Below are 20506 nucleotides of genomic sequence, written 5' to 3'. Positions count from 1 at the left end.
GGGCGTGATAGTAGAGCATAGATGATGAAGAGAAAGTTGCAAACTGCAAATGGTATTTGCTCATTGTATGTACGCGAATCTATCAGTCATGTCCCCTTTTTACCACCAACGCCATCAAATATATGAATCTAGGCAGACTCGGGTATACTCGTCTTGTTCAGAATAGCCACTCCCTCAACATGTCCCGTCTGCGGGAAGAAGTCGAATCCACGAATGCTCTCGATCTCGTACCGGATCTTCTTCTCCGCATCGCCCTGCACCATGACAGCCACATCGCGCGCCTGCGTGTGCACGTTGCAGCTGACGTAGACCACCCGGCGCGGTCCAAAGGCCAGCAGCTGCCGGAGGAAGTCGTCACTGCATCCCTTGCGCGGGGGGTCAATGACCAGCAGAGTCTGGTCAGGAGGGTAGGGGACGTCCTTGAAGAGAACGGCTGCGTCTGCGGCGGCGAAACCGGTGTTCGGGAGCTTGTTGTCGCGGGCGTTGTCCCGTGCCGAGGCGATGGAGTCGCCGGCGACGTCGACGCCCAGACTGGACTTGAATAGCGGGGAGAGGGTGATGGTGAAAAGACCGGAGCCGGAATAGGCATCCAGGAGGTATTTGATGGGTTTGGCGTCTTGGTCGTTGTTCGGGGGCATAGCGTGTTGGCGGATGAACTCGGTGAACCCTGAGAGAATGGAGTTGTTGTTCTGGAAGAATGCGCCGGCTTTGTTGGTGAAGACGTAGTCGTCGACATACTCAATGCTGGTGGCGTTCGAGTCGGTCACGCAGCGCTTCTCTTCAATATAGGTATCCTTTTCGACGCGGATGACGTCGCCGGAATCCTGTCCGGGCTTGTTGATGGGCGCAGGAGGGTTCTCGCTGTCCTGCTCTTTCGGCACGCGAGTGGTCGACTCACGCATAAGAAGAGTGGCACCCTTGGTGTACTTGCCGATGGTCTCGGCCACACGCTTGCGCTCGCTCTTCAATCCCTGTCGGACAATATCGGTACCCAACGGGCAGTCTTCAATATCCAAATCCATGCGTCGGTTCTTGAAAGTGAAACCAATCGGGGGCACCTCCTTGTGCGGCTCGCGGGGTCCCTTGCCCCTCCTCTTGTTTCCGCCAGGAGCTGCAAAGTGCGGCGTAAGCTTCGTCCGGTAACCGTATTGCAGCGGAGATGGGAAAGTTTCGTCGATGGCAGGAATCAGTTCTGGAATCAAGCCAGAGAAGTTGGCGTAGGCCTTCTCCACAATGCGCTTCTTGTGCGCGAGTTGGTCTTCATACGACATCATTTGCAGCTGGCATCCGGAGCACCGTCCAAAATACTGGCAACCAATGCCGGCATCGTTGCGCTTGGGGCCAGGCTCAATAACCTTGATAAAATCTGTCATGCTGTAGGACAGGGAGGGGAAGTGCCGCACCACCTTGACCAGCACCTTGTCGCCGGGGACTGTGAAAGGAACAACGTAGACATGATCCTGGCTCTCGGACAATGCGAGACCATCACCAGTTGATGAAATTTCGGCGACCTGGACTTCAATTTCGGTGAAAGGCTCGGGAAGGGTGGGTTGCGGGGGTGTAGAAGCTTCTTCTGTCTCGAGCTCGGTTTCGGGCTTGTGTCTGCGGAGAAGCTGATCAATATCGGCCTGGAGGACCTCATCGAAGCCGCTGCTCTTGTTATCGCGGGGAGCTTTGACTCTCTTGCGCCGCTTTGCGACGGTGTCGGGTTTCTTGGGGGAATTCTGCATGGTGGGAGGATTGAAGGCTAATTGCGCATTGCGCGGGCAAGCAGATTGATGGAAGAGGGCCAACCGTTGGACCTGTCGAGGGACACTGGTTGGGAGTTTTCGAAGATTGTATGATCGCAAGGATCGCAAGGCAAACATATATAAATCCCGAACCAGTTGATCAGAAAATGGAGGGATTGAGAAAGTTGAAAGTAGGAGGAAGAAAAGAAAGTTGGGGTGATGGAGGAAAAGGAAAAAGTGAGTGAGCAGGAAAAGGCGGGCGGGGATTGGCTGGAGTTGACCCGCTGAGAATTTCACTCGAACTTCAATGTCCTTCCCTTCGCCGTCTTGAACTTCCCCGTCCATCACCTCTTTTACTCCCCCCTTCTCCACCAACCCCGGATTATTTGCTCTCAAGTGGCCTCTGCTGGCCAGAGAGCTCTCCATCCGCTCCATCATGAGTCTCGCACGTCCGGCCCGATGCCTCTTCTGCAGCTTCTCGCGTGCGGCCTCCGCCGGCCCTCGCGTGCCTAGTCGCCAGTTCCACCTGTCGTCGATACAGCTCTCCGATCGGAAACCGAAGGTCCCTGAAGTCAACAAGGCCCCCGAGGGAAAGACTCTGGATGAAATCTACCGGGAGGTGAAGCTTGACGACTTCAAGCACTACACCGAGGAGGAAAAGGCCGCCCTCCGGGAACATTACACGCCCGAACAGATCGCCGCCATTGAGGCCGGTGAGAAGACCATTGACCCGAAAGACCTGGCTGAACAGTTCCGTCTCCGTCGGGATCCCATGAGGTTGAAGTATCTCGATGATTTTTCGGTCATTGAGCCCGGCGTCGACAAGCACGTTCGCGCCCCCAAGACCAACTCCGACTACAACGCGACATTCAAGACCGAGGATGATTTCATGGAAGACTTCGCCCGCTTCTTTGCCGAATCATCGGAGGACCCCCAGCCGGCAGACTTCGTACGATTCCTCGAGACCAACCGGGTGACCCACGGCAAGGAGGAGCACGAGCTCAACGGACACAGCGCGCTCTCGCCCAATTTCTTGAAAGACGGAGAAACCTTGGAACACATGGGTGACGAGATAGTTCCGAGGCCGCAATACCGGACCAGATTTGGAGAGCTCACATATCTGAACCCCGAAGAACCCAACGAGGCGGAGAAGAGACTTTTCCAGGTCACGGGCTACGGTAGAGAGTACATCAAGTCCCTGTACATCAAGGACCTCGTTATTCGCCGTGTCAGCAACCAGACTCGACTGGGTAAGGTCCCGAGTATGTCCGTCGTCACGGTCGCCGGTAATCAGAATGGTCTCATGGGAATTGGAATTGCCAAGTCCGATGAAATCGTCGATGCCTGCCAACAAGCTCGCGCTCGTGCTGTAAAGAACATGCAACCTGTTCCACGCTACGAGAAGCGAACCATCTTCGGTGACGTCGAGGGCAAGGTCGGAGCTGTGGAGTTGAAGTTGATGCACCGTCCCCCAGGTACGATGTCCGCTATATTGAACTATTAGCTCAGTGCTAACATTTGATATTTTCCACAGGTTTCGGTCTCCGCTGCCAGCACCTGATCTTCGAAATGTGCCGCGCGGCCGGTATTCACGATATCGCCGCCCGGGTCAACCGGTCCAGAAACCCCATGAACACAGTCAAGGCCGCCTACGAGGCGCTCATGAGCCAGCGCAACCCCGAGGATATTGCCCGTGCGCGGGGTAAGAAGATGGTTGATGTACGGGGAGTGTACTACTCTGGCAAGGGCGTTCTAAGCCGTCGTGAGCGGCGAACAGCTTGAGATTTGGATTTGAAAGATATATCTCTCTCTGAACACAACACTGCATACAGACAGCAGACATGTTCATTTGCGTCATGGGCGGTGTATATAATGTTTTCCTTTCCTTTTTTCTATTCTGTTCAATCTTGTATTACAGTCTAAATATGTATTTGTATCCAGCATCAAGCAATACTCAATCAACCCATCAACAAATCAACAATTGAAAAGTAAAATCTAGAACATACAAAACGGGGTATATCATATATCAATCAATCACATCTATCAAAACACCACCCATAGCTCAACCCATTTAACCCAACCCAGACCATGCAATCCACCCACCACCACCACCATATCCCATCCCCCCTGCAAGGAGAATCATTTAATACCTCCCAAAACTCTCCCCCTCAACTCCATACCCTCCATACCCTCCTCCATCCCCATACCCATACCCATACTCCCCTCCTTCACCCCCCTGCCCCATCATCCCCGAATACCCATCCCCCTCCCCCTCCATCTCCTGCTGCATCTGCATCTGTTGTTGTTGTTCCTCACTCTCATTAAAAATCTGCTGTTGGAGAACAATACTATACACGCTCGCCTTGAGCAGGGTACAGACGGTGGCAGTTTGACGTTCTAGGCCGCGGAGGCCATCCAGTGTGAGGGTCGTGGGTGATTCGGCGAGTGTGGAGAGTTTGGTTGATAACTTTTATCTCCCAGTTAGCACATGCGTGTAGTGTAGTGATGTGTAAAGCGCGTGTTTGGGAGTAGTAGGATTGGATTGAGTGTAGGATGGATGGATGGGTGGGGAGTATTGGGGTCACACCCTATTCACATTCCCCAATAGCCTAGTATACTCATCTAGGACTTCTTGTTCCAGGGAGCTGACGAGCGGGTTGGTGGTGCGGAGGAGAGGGTTGTTGTTGTTGGGGGTTGAGTCTGGCGCGGAGGAGGGGGAGGGGTCTTGGTCGTGGAGGGGGGTGTGGTTGTGGGAGTCGGGTGGGGAGGACATTTTGATGGTGTTTATTCTTTGGTACTGTATTCTTGTTCTTTTTTTTTGCTCTGTCTCGTGTCCGTGTGTGTTGGGGGTTGTTGAGTTGGTGGGAGGTGCGTTGTTTGGTGGTGTATGTTGAAAGTAGGTATGTTATGGATCTGGTTTGGTTTGTTTGGGTCGCGGCGGATGGATTTCCGTCGTGTCTCATTCGATCAACTACCAGTATCTAGTTCAGAATCTATTATCAGGAAAACATTTACAGAGCGGTCTGTAGAGTCTAGAAAATACATATAATTTCATAAACGTAATCATGTCCATAAGGCACCGGGCCTGTCCCATCGGACATCCAAGCATCAATAAGTCGCCCACAAATACAGAATAAAGAACAGAAAGCTTCCCCGACCAAAACCGTCCTGGTGTGAACAAGTCAGCCCACACCAATGTTTTGCTCAAAGATCTGTTTGCTAAGGTACAACCGAAATCGCTAACGCCGTCTGCTGCAATAACTGTGATAGAAACAAAAACAGTCAAACTGTTACATCGCTGCCGCATCAAACCATAAAGTGACAGCCGAATATTAGCCCATGCATGAGGGGACGCAGTCATTGGATATCAGCATATATCGATAACCACCCTGTGTATAAGAAAAAGAAAAGCAAACTCCCAACGTCAAACTTCCGATACTCCAGGTAATAGCTGTAAGATGGTGAACTCCGTGTAGAGATCTTTCATGCATCATAGTCGTAAAATAAGCCTCTAGCAAAGCGTATGCTTGGGCAGGTAGAAAGCATGTTGGTGACAATCGGGCCCATTCACATGTCCCCGTCATGATGAAGGGTGACACTGTTGAACTCCTCAAACGGATCGGCTATCTCGCCATTTGGCGTCGCAAGTCCCGAATCCATCGGTACACCCTTCATCTTGGTCGTGCTGGGTCCACCGATATCGACACTCGCGCTCTCCTTGACATTGCGGAAGTTGAGAGTATCCGTACCACGGCTCTGGTGAGGGATCATTGGCGGCTTCATATGCCGGATAAGCGCCCACTGCGTCTGCCGGAAGAAGGGATGGGTCTTGACGTCCGAAGCGCCGGCTCGAGCTCCAAGGCGCTTGGTCTCATCCTTGATGAGCAGTTTACGAATTAATGATTTGCAGAGGCTGTGAATGTTAGCAACTGTGTGACAAAAGCAGACCGAGAGAGCTTACTTGGAGGTTGGCTGGGCCGCTGCATGCTCGGGGAATTGCACCTCATCCCGCAGGATGTTGCCGAAAGTAGCATTCCTATTCTTGCCCTTGAATGGCGTCGTGCCGTACAGCATCTCGTAGATCAAAATACCAAGCGTCCACCAATCGACTGCGCTAGTGTGTCCACAGCCCTTGATGACTTCGGGTGCAATGTATTCTTCCGTACCGACAAACGAGTTGGTCCTGAAGTCAGCAATGCATGACTTGGTATCAATCGTCGGTAGAGACGTCGTGGAGTTGCCACTCCGCGCCGGGATCATTGTAGGTGCACCGCCCGGTCCGGATTGCTTCGACAAATCAAAGTCAGACAGCATAATGTGGCCAGACTGGTGAAGGAGAATGTCTAGAAAAACATAGTCAGCGTAAATCAACAACTTTGACTATTACAGTACATACTTTCGGGCTTCAGATCACGGTAGATGAACCCCATGAGATGGAGATACTCTAGAGCAGCAGTAACTTCTGCGGCATAGAATCGCGCAGCATCTTCGGAGATGCACTTTCCTGGGCGGGTTTGAAGAGCTGGTAGAGTCAGCGACAGCCGGTACATATCGAACGTCTAACACACCTCTGAAGAATTCGCCACCACTGCAGTACTCCATGCATAGATAGAGATAGTCCTCGGACTGGAAGGAGTGGTAGAGTGTAACAATGAATGGATGGTTGCTGGTAGCAAGAATTTCCTGCTCGGCCAATGCCCGCTTAATCTTGTTCCGCTTGATCATCTCCTTCTTGCTCAGTACTAGTCAAGTCAGCACACTTCGCCGATAGACAAGGCTGCAGACATAAACTCACCCTTCATAGCATAGAGCCGGCTCGACTTCTTCTCCCGGACAAGATACACCTTGCCCACATCACCCTTACCGATTAACTTGATCTTATCAAAGCTCCCCGGTCCTACCTCCACATTGCGCACCTTGATCGAGTTGGAACTATACGTCCTGCGGAAGGCAACCGAATCCCGAATCTGGCCGGGAGTAGGAATCTTACTGTGGGGACCAAGTTTGGGCACGGCAAGATTCACATCTTTGTCGGACGCCACCTCCACCGTAGTGACTTGTGGATCTTCCGCCCCGGACGGCTCCAGAAGTTCCTTTCCAGTCTCAGCCGTCTGAGGACGTTCGTCAGACTCGCCCCGGGCAAACAGACCCTGCGCATTCGGAGCCGAAGCAACACGGCGCAGCTTACGAGCCAACTCAACCTTGTTGGCAGTAGTCGCCTGCTCGGCAGCAGAGACACCGTCCACCTGCAATTCGGGGGTATCGGGAGGGGACGACGGCACCGAGCCATCGTTCCGATGCTGCAACGAAGGCTGGCCCTGATGGACAAAGTATGGATTGGCCGTTGCGGTCGGGGAGACGCCTTCGTCTAGCGGATTGCCTTCACTGGCAACGGTGGTTGAGCGATTTCGGCCGATAGTGGGAAGGAACCGGGATTGCCTAAAGCCGGATTTGGCATCAGACTTTGCGGGTGGGGAGGTATTGCCATCGCGATCACGCGATTCATTGTTATGGTGGCTGGCATGGGAAGAATTGCTGCTGGAACTGTTGATGCGAAAGAAATTCTTGATCCTCGTGGGGAAGTGGCTCGAATCGTTGGAATGCTTCTTGGAGGCCAGAGAGAGACTGGGAAAGTTCCCGCGTTTCTCGTTCGTCACGGAGGACGGACTGGAGGCGAAAAGTTGTGTCATGCCGGTGACTGCCTGGATTGAATCCAGGAAGGTGGCCAGGTACTCAAGTTGAGTTTGGTGATAACGAACGGGGCAAGTAGGCGATGAGAGATAATAATTGCGACGGGAGGGAAGGGGCCCCAGTAACGGGCCAGAAGCCGCGGGGGGAAACTGGTAGGCGGTGGTGCTAGTTCGCACCAGAAACTTGGATTTAGAGGCACTTCCAGCCCGGGAACGATGGGGGTTGGCTGTGAATGGGGGGACAACACCTCGGCTAGATCGCGGGCGGGGAAGAACGCAGCGTTCGCAGAGGTCGCAAAGGAATCACCGAAGAAGAAACAGAAGCTGAAGAATTGAAGAATCCCCGGGCCAAAGACGGGCTTTCAAAGAAAAGAAACAGCAGGGGAAGAGAAAGAAGACAAGAAGAGAGAGAGAGAAAGCGAAAGGGCCGGAGACGGAGTGGAGACGTGGAGGGAAAGTTGGAATGGCACAGCCTGGGCTTAGTCACGCTGTCCCGGCATGATACATCATACGCCTCCATACCGGGTATAGTACGGTCACTAGTTAGTTTTTCTCACCGTCACTAACCATTTGCACTAAACTGTCTGAGTAAATAGTAAGGAATACTAAAGTGAAAGTAAAAGGGGAGCCGATAAAGCCCGATAGATAAAAAATGTCGGGTCACTTCACTTATCACCGTAGTATCGGGTTGTCGTATCCATCTTGCTATCAGCACAGCAATCATTTCTTTCAACCCAGCCCAGCCCAGATACCTTCTATCCTTTCCTGACTCGGTATGTAATCGGTATGCATATCCGATGTCAAACAGTAACTATTACTTGTGGTATACTGTAAGTACTTAGTATCGTCTACCATTCAGCTCGTCCCTTAAATGCCATCTTCCTCTTTGTAACTAACTAACTAATCAGTATAGTAGTTAACTACCTACTCCGTAGTACTTACTCGACTAAGTAAGTTATCTTAGATCCGATCTGGCTCACCACACAAAGCCAGCCAGCCAGCCAGCGCTCTTAGAGTTAGCAGATTGGCCGGTGCCTTAACCAGTTGCCACATTCTGGACTTGTTCGATTCAGCTTTGAACTTCCCATGGATGACTCGCCATCCCCCATGGGCCTGCCAGCACATCTGATAGGACCATCAGGCACTCCGGCCCTCCTCCCCGAAACTTGCCCACTTGCCTCCTCCCTCACCGTGGGTCATTTACAAAACATGGAACGAAAAAAAACACAGCCATTATCGCCGCTGCTATTATTGCGGTGCCCTTTATTTTTAATGCTACTCCATTTATATTCTTATTAGTGTTTTCCTATTACATACATACTTTTACAGTATCATCACCACCCACCCACAGACACACTCCTACACTTTCTATACCATTCACACATCCTGCTGGTCACTTGTCTACTATCTTCATCCACCTGCTCTCTTCCTAGTCAAACCCAAGAATACGAGATGCGACCTCACATCTTTTTTGCGGGGTGTGTGGCGGAGGACCAACCAGTCAGGCGACGGATGCTGGATGTGGGGGAATCCATCATCCACGCAAGGGGAGCTCTGGCCTCCTCAACTATAGAGTAACGATCGACTCTGTCTTTCCCATCGCACACCTGATTCTCCAGCAATGAAACTATTGACTACTATCTTGGCCTGGAGAAGGTGGGTTGAAGCCAAGTTCTCTTGATCGCTACCGATCGATCAATACCACTCCAAACGGTTTTACCAGTAACCCAGGTCCGACTGCATCTGCTATCTAACCATCCCCTGGGGGGTTCGCTGCAACAGCACAAGTAGACTGATCTTCATGCTCAAAGACTTGTGAAAATAACCTTTTTCCAGTGATACCATACTAACACTATCCCTCATTCTAAGATATAACTCCAACCGTAAGGGTCCGACTCTGTGGGACAAGGTGTACCCTTAAATACATGTAATACAATGATGCCATACGGCCATATCTCCAACTGCTTTCCCCAATGCCCTTCGAACCCTGCTCCTAGGACTCACCGCTGATCGCTGGTGGTAATCTCACCCCATTCATCTGTTCCAGAAAGAATCGTATATGTGGACGCCGCGGGGACCTCGCTCTACCCGACTCGATCACGGCTTTCCAGCTTGCCTGGCTGGTCCAGGGGCCTCTTTGCCTCTTTGTCCGGGACCATCATGCTGCTTCGAGTTCGACATCTTTCCGCTGAGTAGATACATTCCACCTTCGGTCATGTCCGTTGGTGCACTCCTGTTCTTACTAGGTGCATTCCCTACGCCTTCGAAAGGGGGCAGAAATCCATGTGCATTAACATTCTGCGACACAGCCAAGGCAGCCGTTTTCTGAAAGGCTAGACCACGGTCCTTGTTGAAATACTGCGTCAGAAGCTGGGGATACCGCTGTCTCATTTCCTCCACGCTGGTCTGCCTCGCCGGGTCAGTCGGGTTTACCAATATTGGGGGGCTGCGGGGCTTGTATATCGATGGTCCTCCTGGCTGGCCCAAGTTCTGCCCTCGAGAACGTTGAGGACCTGGTAGAAAGGCTTCATTCGATACATGGGGATGCTCAAGTGGACCACGGGATCTGCTGCGCAACATCATCAGCTTGATTGCCTGTGCTCGAAGATTCTTACTACCTTTCGGCCATCTCTCGATTCGCCCGTTTTTCTTTGATCTTCCGTAGCTTTTTGTCACGTCGACGCCTGCAAACTTAGTATTCTCCAGAGTTATACCATTCCAAGGCGGACGGTACTTACTCTCCTTGATGAACGGTAGCCCATGAGTCCGTCGTTGACACATACGACGATATAGATTGATGGTCATCACCCTCTTCCATCTCTTTCGCACTCATGTACGGGCCCATTGCGCTGTGCAGTCCAGGCCTTCGCAGCTCCTTCCCAGGCTTCCAGGCCTTGGTTGAGTGTCGCATCAGAGGTGCATGAGCTTCATGCTTGTCTGATAGTCCCTTGACGGCACCCGCCTCACTTTCCGCGCGATTCTTGCGGTTGTGCTTAGCAGGCACGGCTGCCAGCAACCCGCGCGGCTCATGAAGTTCACCTCGCCTTTGTTTAATCAATTTGGAAGTAGCGGCTGATAGTTCCCGAAGAAGCCCATCGAGCGGTTCGCCGCGGCGAGTGGCCTCCTCAATTTGATGATGCACCTTTTCGACGTCCAAAGCGGTTATCTTCGTAGGTGTTTTCCATCCAGCAGTTCCGTCAGTAGTTCTTGATTTGGCCTCGCCATGTGTCTGGACCTGTTTGTCTGACCTCTTGGGTTCGATCCGTATCTCAACTCCTCGTGCGGCATGCGAAAAGCTAGCATCCTTGATCGAGTTATGGTTTGGACGTACCTCTGTTGAGCCGATCGTCGTATTGTATGGGTAGGTATCAGATACAGCATGTAGTGGCATTGATGCGTTAACTGTCTCATTGAGAGAGAGCGACTGCGAAAGGGCATTTGCTAGTGGCAGCATCGAAAAAGCTGGAAGCGCAGAAGCGGAGCTGGGTGTGCACAGCGAAGGTCCCATTAGAGATGGACTACCTGTGAGGCCGCTGGCGACATACATTGAAGCGACGTTCGAGGGATGTTGCCTGATTGGGATCGTTGTGCTCAATCTTCCAGAAACCCATTCGAGATGTTCTCTGTATATTCTAACCGCATCCAATTCTCTCACCAAACTCATTCGCTGGTCAACTAGGATCTTTTTGGCACTTGGGTCGAGATCCCAACTGTGCACAGCCATATACCTATCAATACCGGATAGCTTACTGGTAAGAGACTCATGCTCCTTTGCAGCATCTTCCAGAGACTTCTGGTACGTCGGTGTTTGAGGAGTGCTAACTATCATTGGTTGATCAAGAGCTGGGACTTGTCCACCTGCATATTGATGCCATTGAGGGCCCAGAGAAGGGCAAAGAGAGTCATAGGTAGGTGGAAGCTGACCAAGAAATGAGGTCCCCCTGCCGCTACTTGTATTGCTTTCCGCGGATAAGTGAGAAGTCGTGGTAACAGCGGGATATGGCTGGACTGCTGGCATAGAAGGCATTACGGGGCCTTGAGTACCCAGGGTAGGATACAGGTTTGGAGCCCACGATAACGGACCGTCTCCAAAGGCATACATAGGGTAGTCCGAGGCCGCTGGTATAACTTCCGGGGCTGGTAAGGCGATTTGAGGTATTGGTAGGTCACTCATGGCCCATGGAAGACTGGGTTGGGAGAACAGCCCTGTGGTAGCTGCCGTAGACAGAAGAGTCGGTGCTTGTCCATAGTTTGAGAAGTGCTGGTCAATTGCACTACCGCTTTGAGGCAGTATGGTACGTATATCGTCATGACTTTCAGCAGGCTGCGGTGCAGCTATAGAAATATTAACTCTTGCGTTGTTATCTTGCAACAGCACATGTTTATTTTCGCGTTTGATTTTAGTGTCATCACGCAATGAAGGCTTAGATATCTTCTGATCATTGGCTCTTGCACTTATGTTGCGCACCGGCTGCTTCGCCTTGGGGGTAGGGGACTGTGGCTCCATTGGAACGATTCGACCTCCAGCGGTGACACGCTGATGCTTCGGGGATGTATGCTCCTTTAGAAACTGAACAAATCCGGCATCGGCGTGTGCGCGGATGCTCTGTGGAGGGTCACTTGGCTGCCGAGAGGGATAAATTACAGCGTGCTCTGGAACTGAAAGAGTTCTTTCGCTCTGGCGTGACAAGTTTGAGGCATTCCTTGACCTGTTGACTGGTTGCTCCGACAAGACACTCGTACTGGTTTTGCGTTGTCGAAGGACGTTATCTAGTGAGGAAGAGACTTCTGTGTCAGTAAAATGTTTTCTTCGTTTCCAGCATTCACTACTAGAATGAGATAAAAAGGAAAGACTTACTTCCAACGGCCTGCTCAGTAAATTTGCTGAAATCTATCCGTCCGTGGTGGCTGAGTGCCAGTAGAGTGGGAATGTCATACTTGACCATGGCTGTTCCTAGTGGATACAACACACCGGTGGATGCAAAATAGGAAAAACGAGCAAGCAGCTAGTGGCTCTGAGTGAAAGGCTTGAAAGAAAGGGTTAGAAGATTCGGACTCTGTCTCTTGATCTAACGGCGTGCTACAACGAAGAATTGACTGTATCGGAAGTGATGATAGGAATATCTTCATGCATGAACTAGGAAAGTGCACACGCGACTCGGGACGTATTGCTCCTGCCCTTGGGATGAGCAGGAAGGAAAAAGAGGAGGAGCCAGTAACCTAGTCAGTCTAGGCACTGGCGCGCCGAAAGTAACCCAGTGCGAGTCTCATGAAGTTTGTTTTGCATGTACCAGCTACATTGCCTAATCGAGTGCAGTGGATCACTGGTTGAAATACATACATATAGCTGGGTGGGCCATAAATTGCAGTGATGGAGTCGAACCGCCCAATCAGTTGGTGTGGTATAGTTTGCAGGAGGAATCATCAAGAAGAGATAACTCTAGCAGCCAGAAGTTCAGAGTGGTGATGGTGATGGCCAACATATCCTGTTGAATGATAGAGATATAGAAGCTCATCAGGAAATGCTACCCATTGGTAGCAGAAGTAAATGGGATACTTAATGCGATGGCGCAGGTTGTGTAGGACACCAGTATCGTTAACTATTCCCGTACCCCAAAGCCACAACCCTGATGGTTCGCTGTTCTAGCATAGCTTATCAGCAACGAACGTGCCAGGCCTCACAAAAGATCGAGTCTATTGCATCATGTAGCAACAGGCGAAATTGATCGCAGAGCTCGCAAACGACTCAAGAATATAGGTGCGCGCCACCGAAACATGGCAGAAAGCCGCGAGTTCCAGGGCTCCCACGATGGAAACATGCACAAGGTAGAACACCTGCTGTCTGGACTTGGCAGATGTCGGTTTCAACCAGCGTACCCAGCGAGGCATGGCTGCCGGACGAGCAAAGAGAGCGACCGCGCCCACCTTGGTGGCAGCAGCGATACCCCACTGGACATCAGAATCCCAGATACGCTTCGCAAAGAGCGAGCCGAAATCAGGGTGGCTCGACTGCAGGAAGAAAGAATCGTACATGACAGCGTGGGCGATGAGCAGCGGCGCAAGAACAATCCGACCAAAGAGACGATGGTAGGCGTTGATGGTCGGCTGCGGAACGGATGTGATAACCGACACGACGGACGGTGATCCTGGTGAGGGACTCATGTACAGGGCCGGTGACATGAGCACCTGCAAGGGGAGCTGGGAGAGGCTGACATGGGCTAGAGCTTTGGTAAAGTGGAGATAATCTGTTTACATCAACAATGGCTTAGCTTTCGTCTCCATGATGTGGGTGATTTAAGAGCATGAGACACAGGACTGTTGTAGTTCGCGGGAGCTTAGATGAACACAAAGTGTAGATTCTGGCAAATCGGAGCCCAGACAAATGTAATCCTGTGCCCCAAACTCGACCATCTCGGGTACTAGTAGTATCAGGAAATATTATAGAGAATATTGACCCACCTTCACCAGAATTCCAGATGCAAAGACTCAGAAGCCAGCCAAGCCAGAGGAGACAGACGATGTATTGTCTTCGAGTCTCCATCCAGCCAGCAACTGGGGGCGTATCCAACCATGATTTCTCCAAGTTCTTTCGCCGCGAGCGCCTCTCGGCTGGCTTTTCGGTGCCAGGGGCTTCGCTAAAGGACTTCTTATATACTCGAACCAGAATAAGAGCAATCAACACCGAGCACTGCGCGTAGACTCCACGTAAATCCAGAAGCTCCCGACGTTGCTGCTTCTCAGCGTCTGTGAGAGACGTAAAATGCCACGGCCAAGAAAACGACATTGTATACAGGCTGCGGATGGATAAACCAACAAGATTAAGAAATGAGGCGTCCAGCAGCGTCAATGGCGGTTTAGAGATACTGAGCAACCTCTCAGACTCAGGAACCACAGGTGGACTAAAGATTAAATAGACGGATGCCTGGCTTACACCGACGGCTTTACGGAAGTAGCGCATCCTAGGCCCTCGGGATCACATGATACTGAATGGGATCTAGTACCAAGTTGCTTGCTGCTTCTAATCAGCTAATCTCGTGAAGTAGCACTTGCGTGCTACACATTTGCGATTACATTTTTGGGAAACATAAGAGAGAATATTTTGCAGGAGGGTTGATCGTGGACCAAAAGAATCTACAATTAGAACGCCATGAGCATTTCGTACCAGTCAGACGCTCTGACTATTTCTAAGTTTGACAAAACTGAATTCCACCCAAATTAGTGCGAGTGCCGTTGATATCATTCCCACTCACACCCAAGGTGCTTTGCATCAACAGGCAGGTGCTGGCCTACGCCGAGTTGGGAAAGTAGCCTACGGTGAAGTCTGCATGACTTCCTCGTGGCCGCCTGCGGCAGTCGTTGCGAAATACCGAACATCAACGTCTTCGTCCTCCTGCAGCTTCTCCAAGCTGGGGAGGATTCTTTGCTGGATGAGGTCCTGACCCCGCGGGGATGGTGTGGCAGTTTTACCTGCCTTCTCCAGGTCTGTGAGGGTTCCCTCTGTGGGGAGGCGACGCAGGGTATCAATCAGCACGGCATAAGACTTGGCCACATTGAAACGGATGTTGGGGATCTCATCCGAGACAAGTCGATCCAAGATGGGGAGAATTGAGTTCTCGATGATGTCCAGCGAAACGACGGGTGCGAGAGTCTGAAATAAGTTAGCAGGGCAACGTCTGCAGGAACGATCAATCAACATACGGAGATGGCAAAGCATGTTGTCATTCTGTACAGGTAGTTGGTGTGTTGACCCATCCCCATCACCTTGGGGATGATAGAGCCCTTAGCCCAGTCGACACCAAACACTTCCGTCAGCTTCCTCAGATTTTGAGTAGCAGCCTCACGAATAGAGAAAACTGTATCACCGAGCCAGCCCATGCAAAGCTCGCTGAGCTGTTCGTCGAAGAACTTGACTCCCAATTGGCTTGCAAGCAGGGGAATGTATTCGATGATTGCGAGACGCACTCTCCATTGCTTGTCTTCGGCCAGCTGCACAATAGCTGGGAGAAGTGACTGTGAGAGAAGATCGATGCCGATAACTATAACAATTAGATTATGTTTTCTTCATAATGAGCGCGAGTTGTTCGTCTCACCTTTGTTAACCAATTCCAGCTTGGAGATGATATGAAGGCGGACATCGGGGAACTCGTCCTTAAGCATCTGCAAAAACATCGGGAGGAGGTGCGCAATGGTCCTGAACATGACTTGTAAGTAAATTGGTTAATCGGTGTCTGCGAATCGGTGGTACTGACTCCTCCTTTCCGAGTATCGGTGCAAGACCGCTGATCTGAGTACCAAGCGCGGCGCGCACATGCTGAGATGGATCAGAAACAAGGTCTTCCACGCTAGTCATGATTTCGTTGAGCAATGTGTCTCGGTCAATCAGATTGCAGAAGCCTAACGCCGGTTAGCCTTTGTAAGAGCCTAAAGTAGACGAGAATCATACCTGGGATCTGTCCAGCAATGGCAGTACGGACTTCGGCTTCGGTGTCCTTCAGAAGCTTGACAAAAGAGGGGACCATATCACGAGTCACGACCTCTTCGTGCACAGCTTTAGCGATCTACCAACGAGGTCAGAAAAGCACAACACACGGCGGAAGGAGCATCGTTAGGACAGAAGATACCTTCTCATATCTATCGGCAACCATGTACCTGACTCTCCAACTCTTATCCTCGAACAGGTTGCGCAAGGAGGTCAAAAGAACACCATGGCTGGGCTGCTGCTCCTTGGGGATCTCTTCCGCGATCGAGATGAGAACATCAACTGTAAGCAAGCGGACACTGTCTTGCTCGTCTGTTGCAAGGTGCTGAAACAGGGGTATCATCTCTTCAATAACGATTTGGGTATTCAATTCTTTGATAAACTTCGCCAAGTTGTTGCCCGACTGTCTCCTCACCATCGGTGTGTCATCATGTACGAGGCCTCCATAGTATTGCCGAAGGGTCTGCTGTGATGAGGGAGAAGCCTTCCTATACGGAACACAGTACAGGCCGGTCGCGGAAACCTTCGAGGTGAACCAGTCGGCTTTCGACAGGCGTAGAACCATCGGGATGAAATTCTCTTCGATCTGCTTCTCGGACAACTGCTCGCCGATCTTATTGAGGGATTCCACAGCCTGGAAACAATGTCAGCACAAAGGGAGAGTACCACAAGGAAACGGTTGCGACTCTTTAACCTTTTCTCTGACCAGAGGCTCTTCAATAGCAGCCAAGTTCTCGAGCGGAGAGAGGAGTACATGCCCGTACTCCGGACCCCCGACATACTCTATGAAATTACCCAGCTCTTCACTCAGTGCAGTCAAAACCTCATCTTCATCCTCGACGGAATCTATGGCGCAAGAGTTAGGGAAAACATTTTGACCAGAAAGCTATCCTTCTTGCGTTGACGGTACTAACCATCAAGGAAAGGGATAAGTTCTTCCCGGGTCCGCTCGGGCCCTAAGGCCAAAGCGATAGTAGACAGACGGTGGATGGCATTGAGGCGGAGGAGTACATCGTCATGCTGTGACATTCTCAGGATCAGGACTGCCGATGTTCGTGCGTCAGGGATAGGATGACCACGAGGGCAACTATACCTTCAACTCATCAATAAGGACGGCGATAGGGTAAAGCTCGTCGTTCTCTCCTTGGCCCTCCATTGCGAAAATGATGTATGAGTGTGAGGTTGAATGTTAGGGAAATACGCAGAGAGGCAAGGATGTGACCGGTCCAAGTCCTCGTTCAGGCTACGATCCGACCCGCTCGCACGCGAACACGACGAATATTTCCTAGGAAGAAAGGCAATCCGGCAAAAGGGGGGCGGGGATATCGTGAAGAGGAAGGAGGATGCTAAGAACCTATACAGAGGTGAAAAGGTATTGAGTTAGCGGGGGGGAAGTGTGGTGGGAGGGAGAGGGAGATAGTAGAGGGTGAGTTGAGAACCCCGGAGCGAGGTTTCGTGGGGTTTGGGCCGCCGCAGGACACTTGAGCAACAACAGCAGCAGCAAGAACATCAGTATCATCATACCTCGACAATTGGACCGGGACCAAACAGGGAATAAGGTCCAATCTCAGATAATCGTGAAAGATAGAAGGCCCCCGTATATGGTGCGACAGGGGTTAGAATGGAAGACTTGTGAGCGGTGATATCAAGCTAATCCGTGGAGGAGGGGGGGAATTGCGAAGGTGACGAGATGGGCTTGCTGGAGAGGTTGCTTTGGACTTGTTGGAGGCCGGACTGTGGCTGGTGAAGGGGAGAGCGCAAGCAGGCGGTGTACTGTCCCGTACGGAAGCCCGAGTCCGGTGAGGTTCGAACCTCCAAGCAAGAAAAAAAAGGAGGGGTGATGGTCCTGTGGCGGTGCGCTTTCAGTGGCTTTGCCCGCCGCCCTCACAGAGGGTCAAGCCCCAACGGGGAACAAAAGACTTTATGACTCCGACTAGACTAACTGTAGAGTTACCCAAACGGTGGCATACTGTCCGATTGAAGCCCAGCGCTCTTGTTGCCCGTCCTCTTTCCCCCTCCCGCTGATTACTTGCGGTTGACCTCGTGGTGGGACTTACACAGACTATCCTTCTCCTGAGGCAGTCTGTTGGTTATCTTCTCCCTCTTAACTTTTCTTATTGCCCTGTCTTGAATCTCCCCCGCTCATCACCATGCCTACCATCTCCGTTGACAAGGAGGCGCTTTTCAAGGCGCTCGGTCGGGAGTATGCGCAATTTATCCCCTTGGATACTCTTTCTTCATACTGACCAACCTCCCTAGTTATACCACCGAGGAGTTCGACGAGCTGTGCTTCGAATTCGGTACGTCGGACATTCTGAACCGGGATTGGCGGGGCAATGCGCTAACTGCTACTTTTCCACAGGAATTGAACTCGATGAAGACGTAAATTCTCCTCCGATCGTTCTCGCCTCTTGAGAGTCACAGTATTAACTCAAACCTAGACCACCAACTCGGACAGACCGATCGTGAACGGCAAGCAGGAACCCCCGCAGCTCAAGATCGAGATCCCCGCCAACCGGTACGCACCCGCGATAACTCTAATGATCCAAAATACACATACTGAAAGGTATCTAGATATGACCTGCTGTGCTTCGAGGGTATCGCCCTCATGCTCAACATCTTCCTGGGCCGTCAGCCTCTCCCCAACTACAAGCTGGTCGAGCCTGCCAATGGTGAACTCCAGACCATCATCGTCAAGGAGGACGTATGTTACCACCGAAAATCTGGCTCAACATGAGTGAAACTAATACATGAGCGTAGACTATGAAGATCCGCCCCCTCGTCTCCGGTGCCATTCTCCGCAATATCAAGTTCGACCAAGCGCGTTACGAATCCTTCATTGCCCTGCAAGACAAGCTCCACCAGAACCTCGCCAGGCAAAGAACCCTTGTTTCCATCGGTACCCACGATCTGGACACCATCCAGGGCCCTTTCACATACGAGGCCCTTCCCCCGAAGGACATCAAGTTTGTCCCTCTCAACCAGACGAAAGAAATGAACGGCGAGGAGTTGATGGCTTTCTACGAGGTATGGCCCCACAGGTGTCTGACGAGACGAATAAACTAGGTGCTTACTATGTAACAGAAAGACAAGCACCTGGGCAAGTACCTCCACATCATCCGCGACTCCCCCGTTTACCCCGTGATCTACGACTCCAAGAGAACCGTCTGCTCTCTTCCTCCTATCATCAACGGCGATCACTCCAAGATCACCCTGGACACCAAGAACGTCTTCATCGAGATCACTGCCCTTGACAAGACGAAGGTTGAGATTGTTAACCGGATCATTGTGTCCATGTTCTCTCAATACACCTCCGAGCCTTTCACGTAAGCCCGCTTCCTCTCGGTTCTAATAATAAACCCCTGCTCACTGGACGAATAGGATTGAGCCTGTTAAGGTGATCTCCGATCACAACAACGAGACTAGAGTCGTCCCCGACATTGCGCCCCGTACGACTCAGGCCGAGGTCTCCTACCTCAACCAGTGCTGCGGCCTGGAGCTCTCCCCCGAAGAGATTTGCACTCTCCTGAAGAAGATGGCTTACGATGCGAAGCCCTCTACCGCTTCCAAGGATCTGATTGATGTGTTTATCCCTCCGACGAGAGCCGACGTTCTCCACCAAGCCGACATCATGGAGGATGTCGCCATCGCTTATGGCTTCAACAACCTTCCCCGGTCTTTCCCCAGCAAGTCCGGTACCATTGCTCAACCCCTCCCCATCAACAAGCTTACCGATATTGTGCGCATGGAGGCTGCCATGGCCGGCTGGTCTGAGGTGCTGCCCCTGATTCTGTGCTCGCACGACGAGAACTTCGCTTGGCTCAACCGCAAGGACGACGGAAACACCGCCGTCAAGCTGGCCAACCCCAAGACCACTGAGTTCCAGGTTGTCCGCACAAGCCTGCTGCCCGGTCTGCTCAAGACCATCCGTGAGAACAAGCATCACGCTGTGCCCATGAAGGTCTTCGAAGTCAGCGATGTTGCTTTCAAGGACCTGTCTCTGGAGCGTAAGAGTCGTAACGAGAGGCACTTCGCTGCTGCCTGGTACGGCAAGACGAGTGGTTTCGAGGTTGTCCACGGTCTCCTGGACCGTGTCATGGCCATGCTCAAGAGCGCTTTCATCACTGGCGAGGAGGGCCTTGAGAACTCCGCCATGGCTGACTCTCAGTACTGGATTGAGGAGTTGGACGGTAAGTCAGAAGCAATTAGACATTCCGAGATATACAGGTCACTAACTGGACGCCTTAGAACCCACCTACTTCCCCGGACACGCCGCCTCCGTCCACGTGCGCATAGCTGGCAAGGAGCACGTCATCGGTGCCTTCGGTATCCTGCACCCGACGGTGTTGGAGAACTACGAGTTGAAGTACCCCGTCAGCACTCTGGAGATCAACGTCGAAGCTTTCCTGTAAGCGACGGCGTGAGGTCAAAGCAAAGTCATGCGTAGACGATAGATGTTACATAGAAAAATAGCTGATGCCATGATTGATTTATATTATTGTTACTTCTTGATGTCATCGTCACCAGGAACGAGAACTGTCAGAAGCCAAAAGTAGTAGTCTATCACAGTTTAGTGTGTTTCAATAATACTCATGATATATAGTACA

The 20506-nt window shown here is 51.6% G+C and overlaps 11 protein-coding genes across 11 annotated transcripts; 3 read left to right on the top strand and 8 right to left on the bottom strand.

The window, feature by feature from the left end:
• Positions 1–128: 128 nt before the first annotated feature.
• Positions 129–1782, bottom strand: BO85DRAFT_522480 (tRNA (uracil(54)-C(5))-methyltransferase; the record flags this gene model as incomplete). The annotated part of the gene is made up of 1 exon (XM_025665263.1): positions 129–1782. Exon 1 carries the CDS (start codon positions 1728–1730, stop codon positions 129–131), a length of 1602 nt encoding a protein of 533 aa, XP_025513010.1. The 5' UTR covers positions 1731–1782.
• A 328-nt stretch (positions 1783–2110) lies between these two features.
• On the top strand, positions 2111–3714 carry BO85DRAFT_426679 (mitochondrial 37S ribosomal protein uS5m). The gene is made up of 2 exons (XM_025658126.1): positions 2111–3205; positions 3265–3714. Exons 1-2 carry the CDS (start codon positions 2167–2169, stop codon positions 3510–3512), a joined length of 1287 nt encoding a protein of 428 aa, XP_025513009.1. The 5' UTR covers positions 2111–2166; the 3' UTR covers positions 3513–3714.
• On the top strand, positions 3704–4173 carry BO85DRAFT_92005 (uncharacterized protein). Its single transcript, XM_025665790.1, has one exon. The coding sequence runs from the start codon at positions 3819–3821 to the stop codon at positions 4053–4055; it is 237 nt and encodes a 78-aa protein (XP_025513008.1). The 5' UTR covers positions 3704–3818; the 3' UTR covers positions 4056–4173.
• On the bottom strand, positions 4066–4569 carry BO85DRAFT_451989 (uncharacterized protein). The gene has a single exon (XM_025660718.1). The coding sequence runs from the start codon at positions 4501–4503 to the stop codon at positions 4312–4314; it is 192 nt and encodes a 63-aa protein (XP_025513007.1). The 5' UTR covers positions 4504–4569; the 3' UTR covers positions 4066–4311.
• A 40-nt stretch (positions 4570–4609) lies between these two features.
• Positions 4610–5194, bottom strand: BO85DRAFT_92011 (uncharacterized protein). Its single transcript, XM_025665791.1, has one exon. The coding sequence runs from the start codon at positions 5089–5091 to the stop codon at positions 4717–4719; it is 375 nt and encodes a 124-aa protein (XP_025513006.1). The 5' UTR covers positions 5092–5194; the 3' UTR covers positions 4610–4716.
• BO85DRAFT_92037 (putative serine/threonine protein kinase (Nrc-2)) lies at positions 4996–7546 on the bottom strand. Its single transcript, XM_025665792.1, has 5 exons — positions 6526–7546; positions 6299–6472; positions 6127–6252; positions 5692–6073; positions 4996–5643 (listed from the first exon to the last, which is right to left on the bottom strand). Exons 1-5 carry the CDS (start codon positions 7418–7420, stop codon positions 5298–5300), a joined length of 1923 nt encoding a protein of 640 aa, XP_025513005.1. The 5' UTR covers positions 7421–7546; the 3' UTR covers positions 4996–5297.
• Positions 7547–8046, bottom strand: BO85DRAFT_92001 (uncharacterized protein). The gene has a single exon (XM_025665789.1). It carries the CDS (start codon positions 7938–7940, stop codon positions 7674–7676), a length of 267 nt encoding a protein of 88 aa, XP_025513004.1. The 5' UTR covers positions 7941–8046; the 3' UTR covers positions 7547–7673.
• A 1072-nt stretch (positions 8047–9118) lies between these two features.
• BO85DRAFT_91840 (uncharacterized protein) lies at positions 9119–12505 on the bottom strand. The gene is made up of 4 exons (XM_025665788.1): positions 12279–12505; positions 10159–12190; positions 10039–10104; positions 9119–9989 (listed from the first exon to the last, which is right to left on the bottom strand). The coding sequence occupies exons 1-4, from the start codon at positions 12364–12366 to the stop codon at positions 9518–9520; spliced, it is 2658 nt and encodes an 885-aa protein (XP_025513003.1). The 5' UTR covers positions 12367–12505; the 3' UTR covers positions 9119–9517.
• Positions 12506–13114: 609 nt separating this feature from the next.
• Positions 13115–14204, bottom strand: BO85DRAFT_378149 (ferric reductase-like transmembrane domain-containing protein; the record flags this gene model as incomplete). Its single annotated transcript, XM_025656288.1, has 2 exons — positions 13115–13665; positions 13880–14204. 2 exons carry the CDS (start codon positions 14202–14204, stop codon positions 13115–13117), a joined length of 876 nt encoding a protein of 291 aa, XP_025513002.1.
• Positions 14205–14344: 140 nt separating this feature from the next.
• BO85DRAFT_522474 (protein phosphatase 2A structural subunit TPD3) lies at positions 14345–17538 on the bottom strand. Its single transcript, XM_025665262.1, has 9 exons — positions 16993–17538; positions 16814–16919; positions 16594–16745; positions 16042–16533; positions 15864–15978; positions 15670–15814; positions 15511–15611; positions 15119–15456; positions 14345–15068 (listed from the first exon to the last, which is right to left on the bottom strand). Exons 1-9 carry the CDS (start codon positions 17053–17055, stop codon positions 14730–14732), a joined length of 1851 nt encoding a protein of 616 aa, XP_025513001.1. The 5' UTR covers positions 17056–17538; the 3' UTR covers positions 14345–14729.
• A 304-nt stretch (positions 17539–17842) lies between these two features.
• On the top strand, positions 17843–20504 carry BO85DRAFT_451984 (phenylalanine--tRNA ligase subunit beta). The gene is made up of 9 exons (XM_025660717.1): positions 17843–18102; positions 18159–18199; positions 18262–18281; positions 18341–18417; positions 18474–18603; positions 18660–18926; positions 18984–19225; positions 19281–20089; positions 20148–20504. Exons 1-9 carry the CDS (start codon positions 18050–18052, stop codon positions 20309–20311), a joined length of 1803 nt encoding a protein of 600 aa, XP_025513000.1. The 5' UTR covers positions 17843–18049; the 3' UTR covers positions 20312–20504.
• The last annotated feature ends 2 nt before the right edge of the window (positions 20505–20506 follow it).

The sequence above is a fragment of the Aspergillus piperis genome (genome assembly GCF_003184755.1).
Source record: "Aspergillus piperis CBS 112811 unplaced genomic scaffold BO85scaffold_17, whole genome shotgun sequence".
In the NCBI taxonomy this organism is placed as follows: domain Eukaryota; kingdom Fungi; phylum Ascomycota; class Eurotiomycetes; order Eurotiales; family Aspergillaceae; genus Aspergillus; species Aspergillus piperis.
Note: the sequence above shows the minus strand (reverse complement) of the source record. Positions and strands in the feature narration are given on the sequence as shown.

Bases quoted from the DNA above. Each gene is read 5' to 3' on its own strand.
- BO85DRAFT_426679 (XM_025658126.1), top strand. From the start codon at position 2,167: ATGAGTCTCGCACGTCCGGCCCGATGCCTCTTCTGCAGCTTCTCGCGT. The intron at 3,206-3,264 runs GTACGATGTCCG...TATTTTCCACAG, and splicing joins GTTGATGCACCGTCCCCCAG to GTTTCGGTCTCCGCTGCCAG.
- BO85DRAFT_92005 (XM_025665790.1), top strand. From the start codon at position 3,819: ATGCAATCCACCCACCACCACCACCATATCCCATCCCCCCTGCAAGGA.
- BO85DRAFT_451989 (XM_025660718.1), bottom strand. From the start codon at position 4,503: ATGTCCTCCCCACCCGACTCCCACAACCACACCCCCCTCCACGACCAA.
- BO85DRAFT_92011 (XM_025665791.1), bottom strand. From the start codon at position 5,091: ATGACTGCGTCCCCTCATGCATGGGCTAATATTCGGCTGTCACTTTAT.
- BO85DRAFT_92037 (XM_025665792.1), bottom strand. From the start codon at position 7,420: ATGACACAACTTTTCGCCTCCAGTCCGTCCTCCGTGACGAACGAGAAA. The intron at 6,074-6,126 runs GTATGTACTGTA...ATGTTTTTCTAG, and splicing joins CCGTGATCTGAAGCCCGAAA to ACATTCTCCTTCACCAGTCT. The intron at 5,644-5,691 runs GTAAGCTCTCTC...TAACATTCACAG, and splicing joins GCGGCCCAGCCAACCTCCAA to CCTCTGCAAATCATTAATTC.
- BO85DRAFT_92001 (XM_025665789.1), bottom strand. From the start codon at position 7,940: ATGGAGGCGTATGATGTATCATGCCGGGACAGCGTGACTAAGCCCAGG.
- BO85DRAFT_91840 (XM_025665788.1), bottom strand. From the start codon at position 12,366: ATGGTCAAGTATGACATTCCCACTCTACTGGCACTCAGCCACCACGGA. The intron at 10,105-10,158 runs GTAAGTACCGTC...CTAAGTTTGCAG, and splicing joins GCTACCGTTCATCAAGGAGA to GCGTCGACGTGACAAAAAGC. The intron at 9,990-10,038 runs GTAGTAAGAATC...GATGTTGCGCAG, and splicing joins AATCGAGAGATGGCCGAAAG to CAGATCCCGTGGTCCACTTG.
- BO85DRAFT_522474 (XM_025665262.1), bottom strand. From the start codon at position 17,055: ATGGAGGGCCAAGGAGAGAACGACGAGCTTTACCCTATCGCCGTCCTT. The intron at 16,746-16,813 runs GTTAGTACCGTC...CTTGCGCCATAG, and splicing joins ACTTATCCCTTTCCTTGATG to ATTCCGTCGAGGATGAAGAT. The intron at 15,612-15,669 runs GTCAGTACCACC...AGTCATGTTCAG, and splicing joins CCGATACTCGGAAAGGAGGA to GACCATTGCGCACCTCCTCC.
- BO85DRAFT_451984 (XM_025660717.1), top strand. From the start codon at position 18,050: ATGCCTACCATCTCCGTTGACAAGGAGGCGCTTTTCAAGGCGCTCGGT. The intron at 18,103-18,158 runs GTATGCGCAATT...CAACCTCCCTAG, and splicing joins TTCAAGGCGCTCGGTCGGGA to TTATACCACCGAGGAGTTCG. The intron at 18,604-18,659 runs GTATGTTACCAC...ACATGAGCGTAG, and splicing joins CCATCATCGTCAAGGAGGAC to ACTATGAAGATCCGCCCCCT.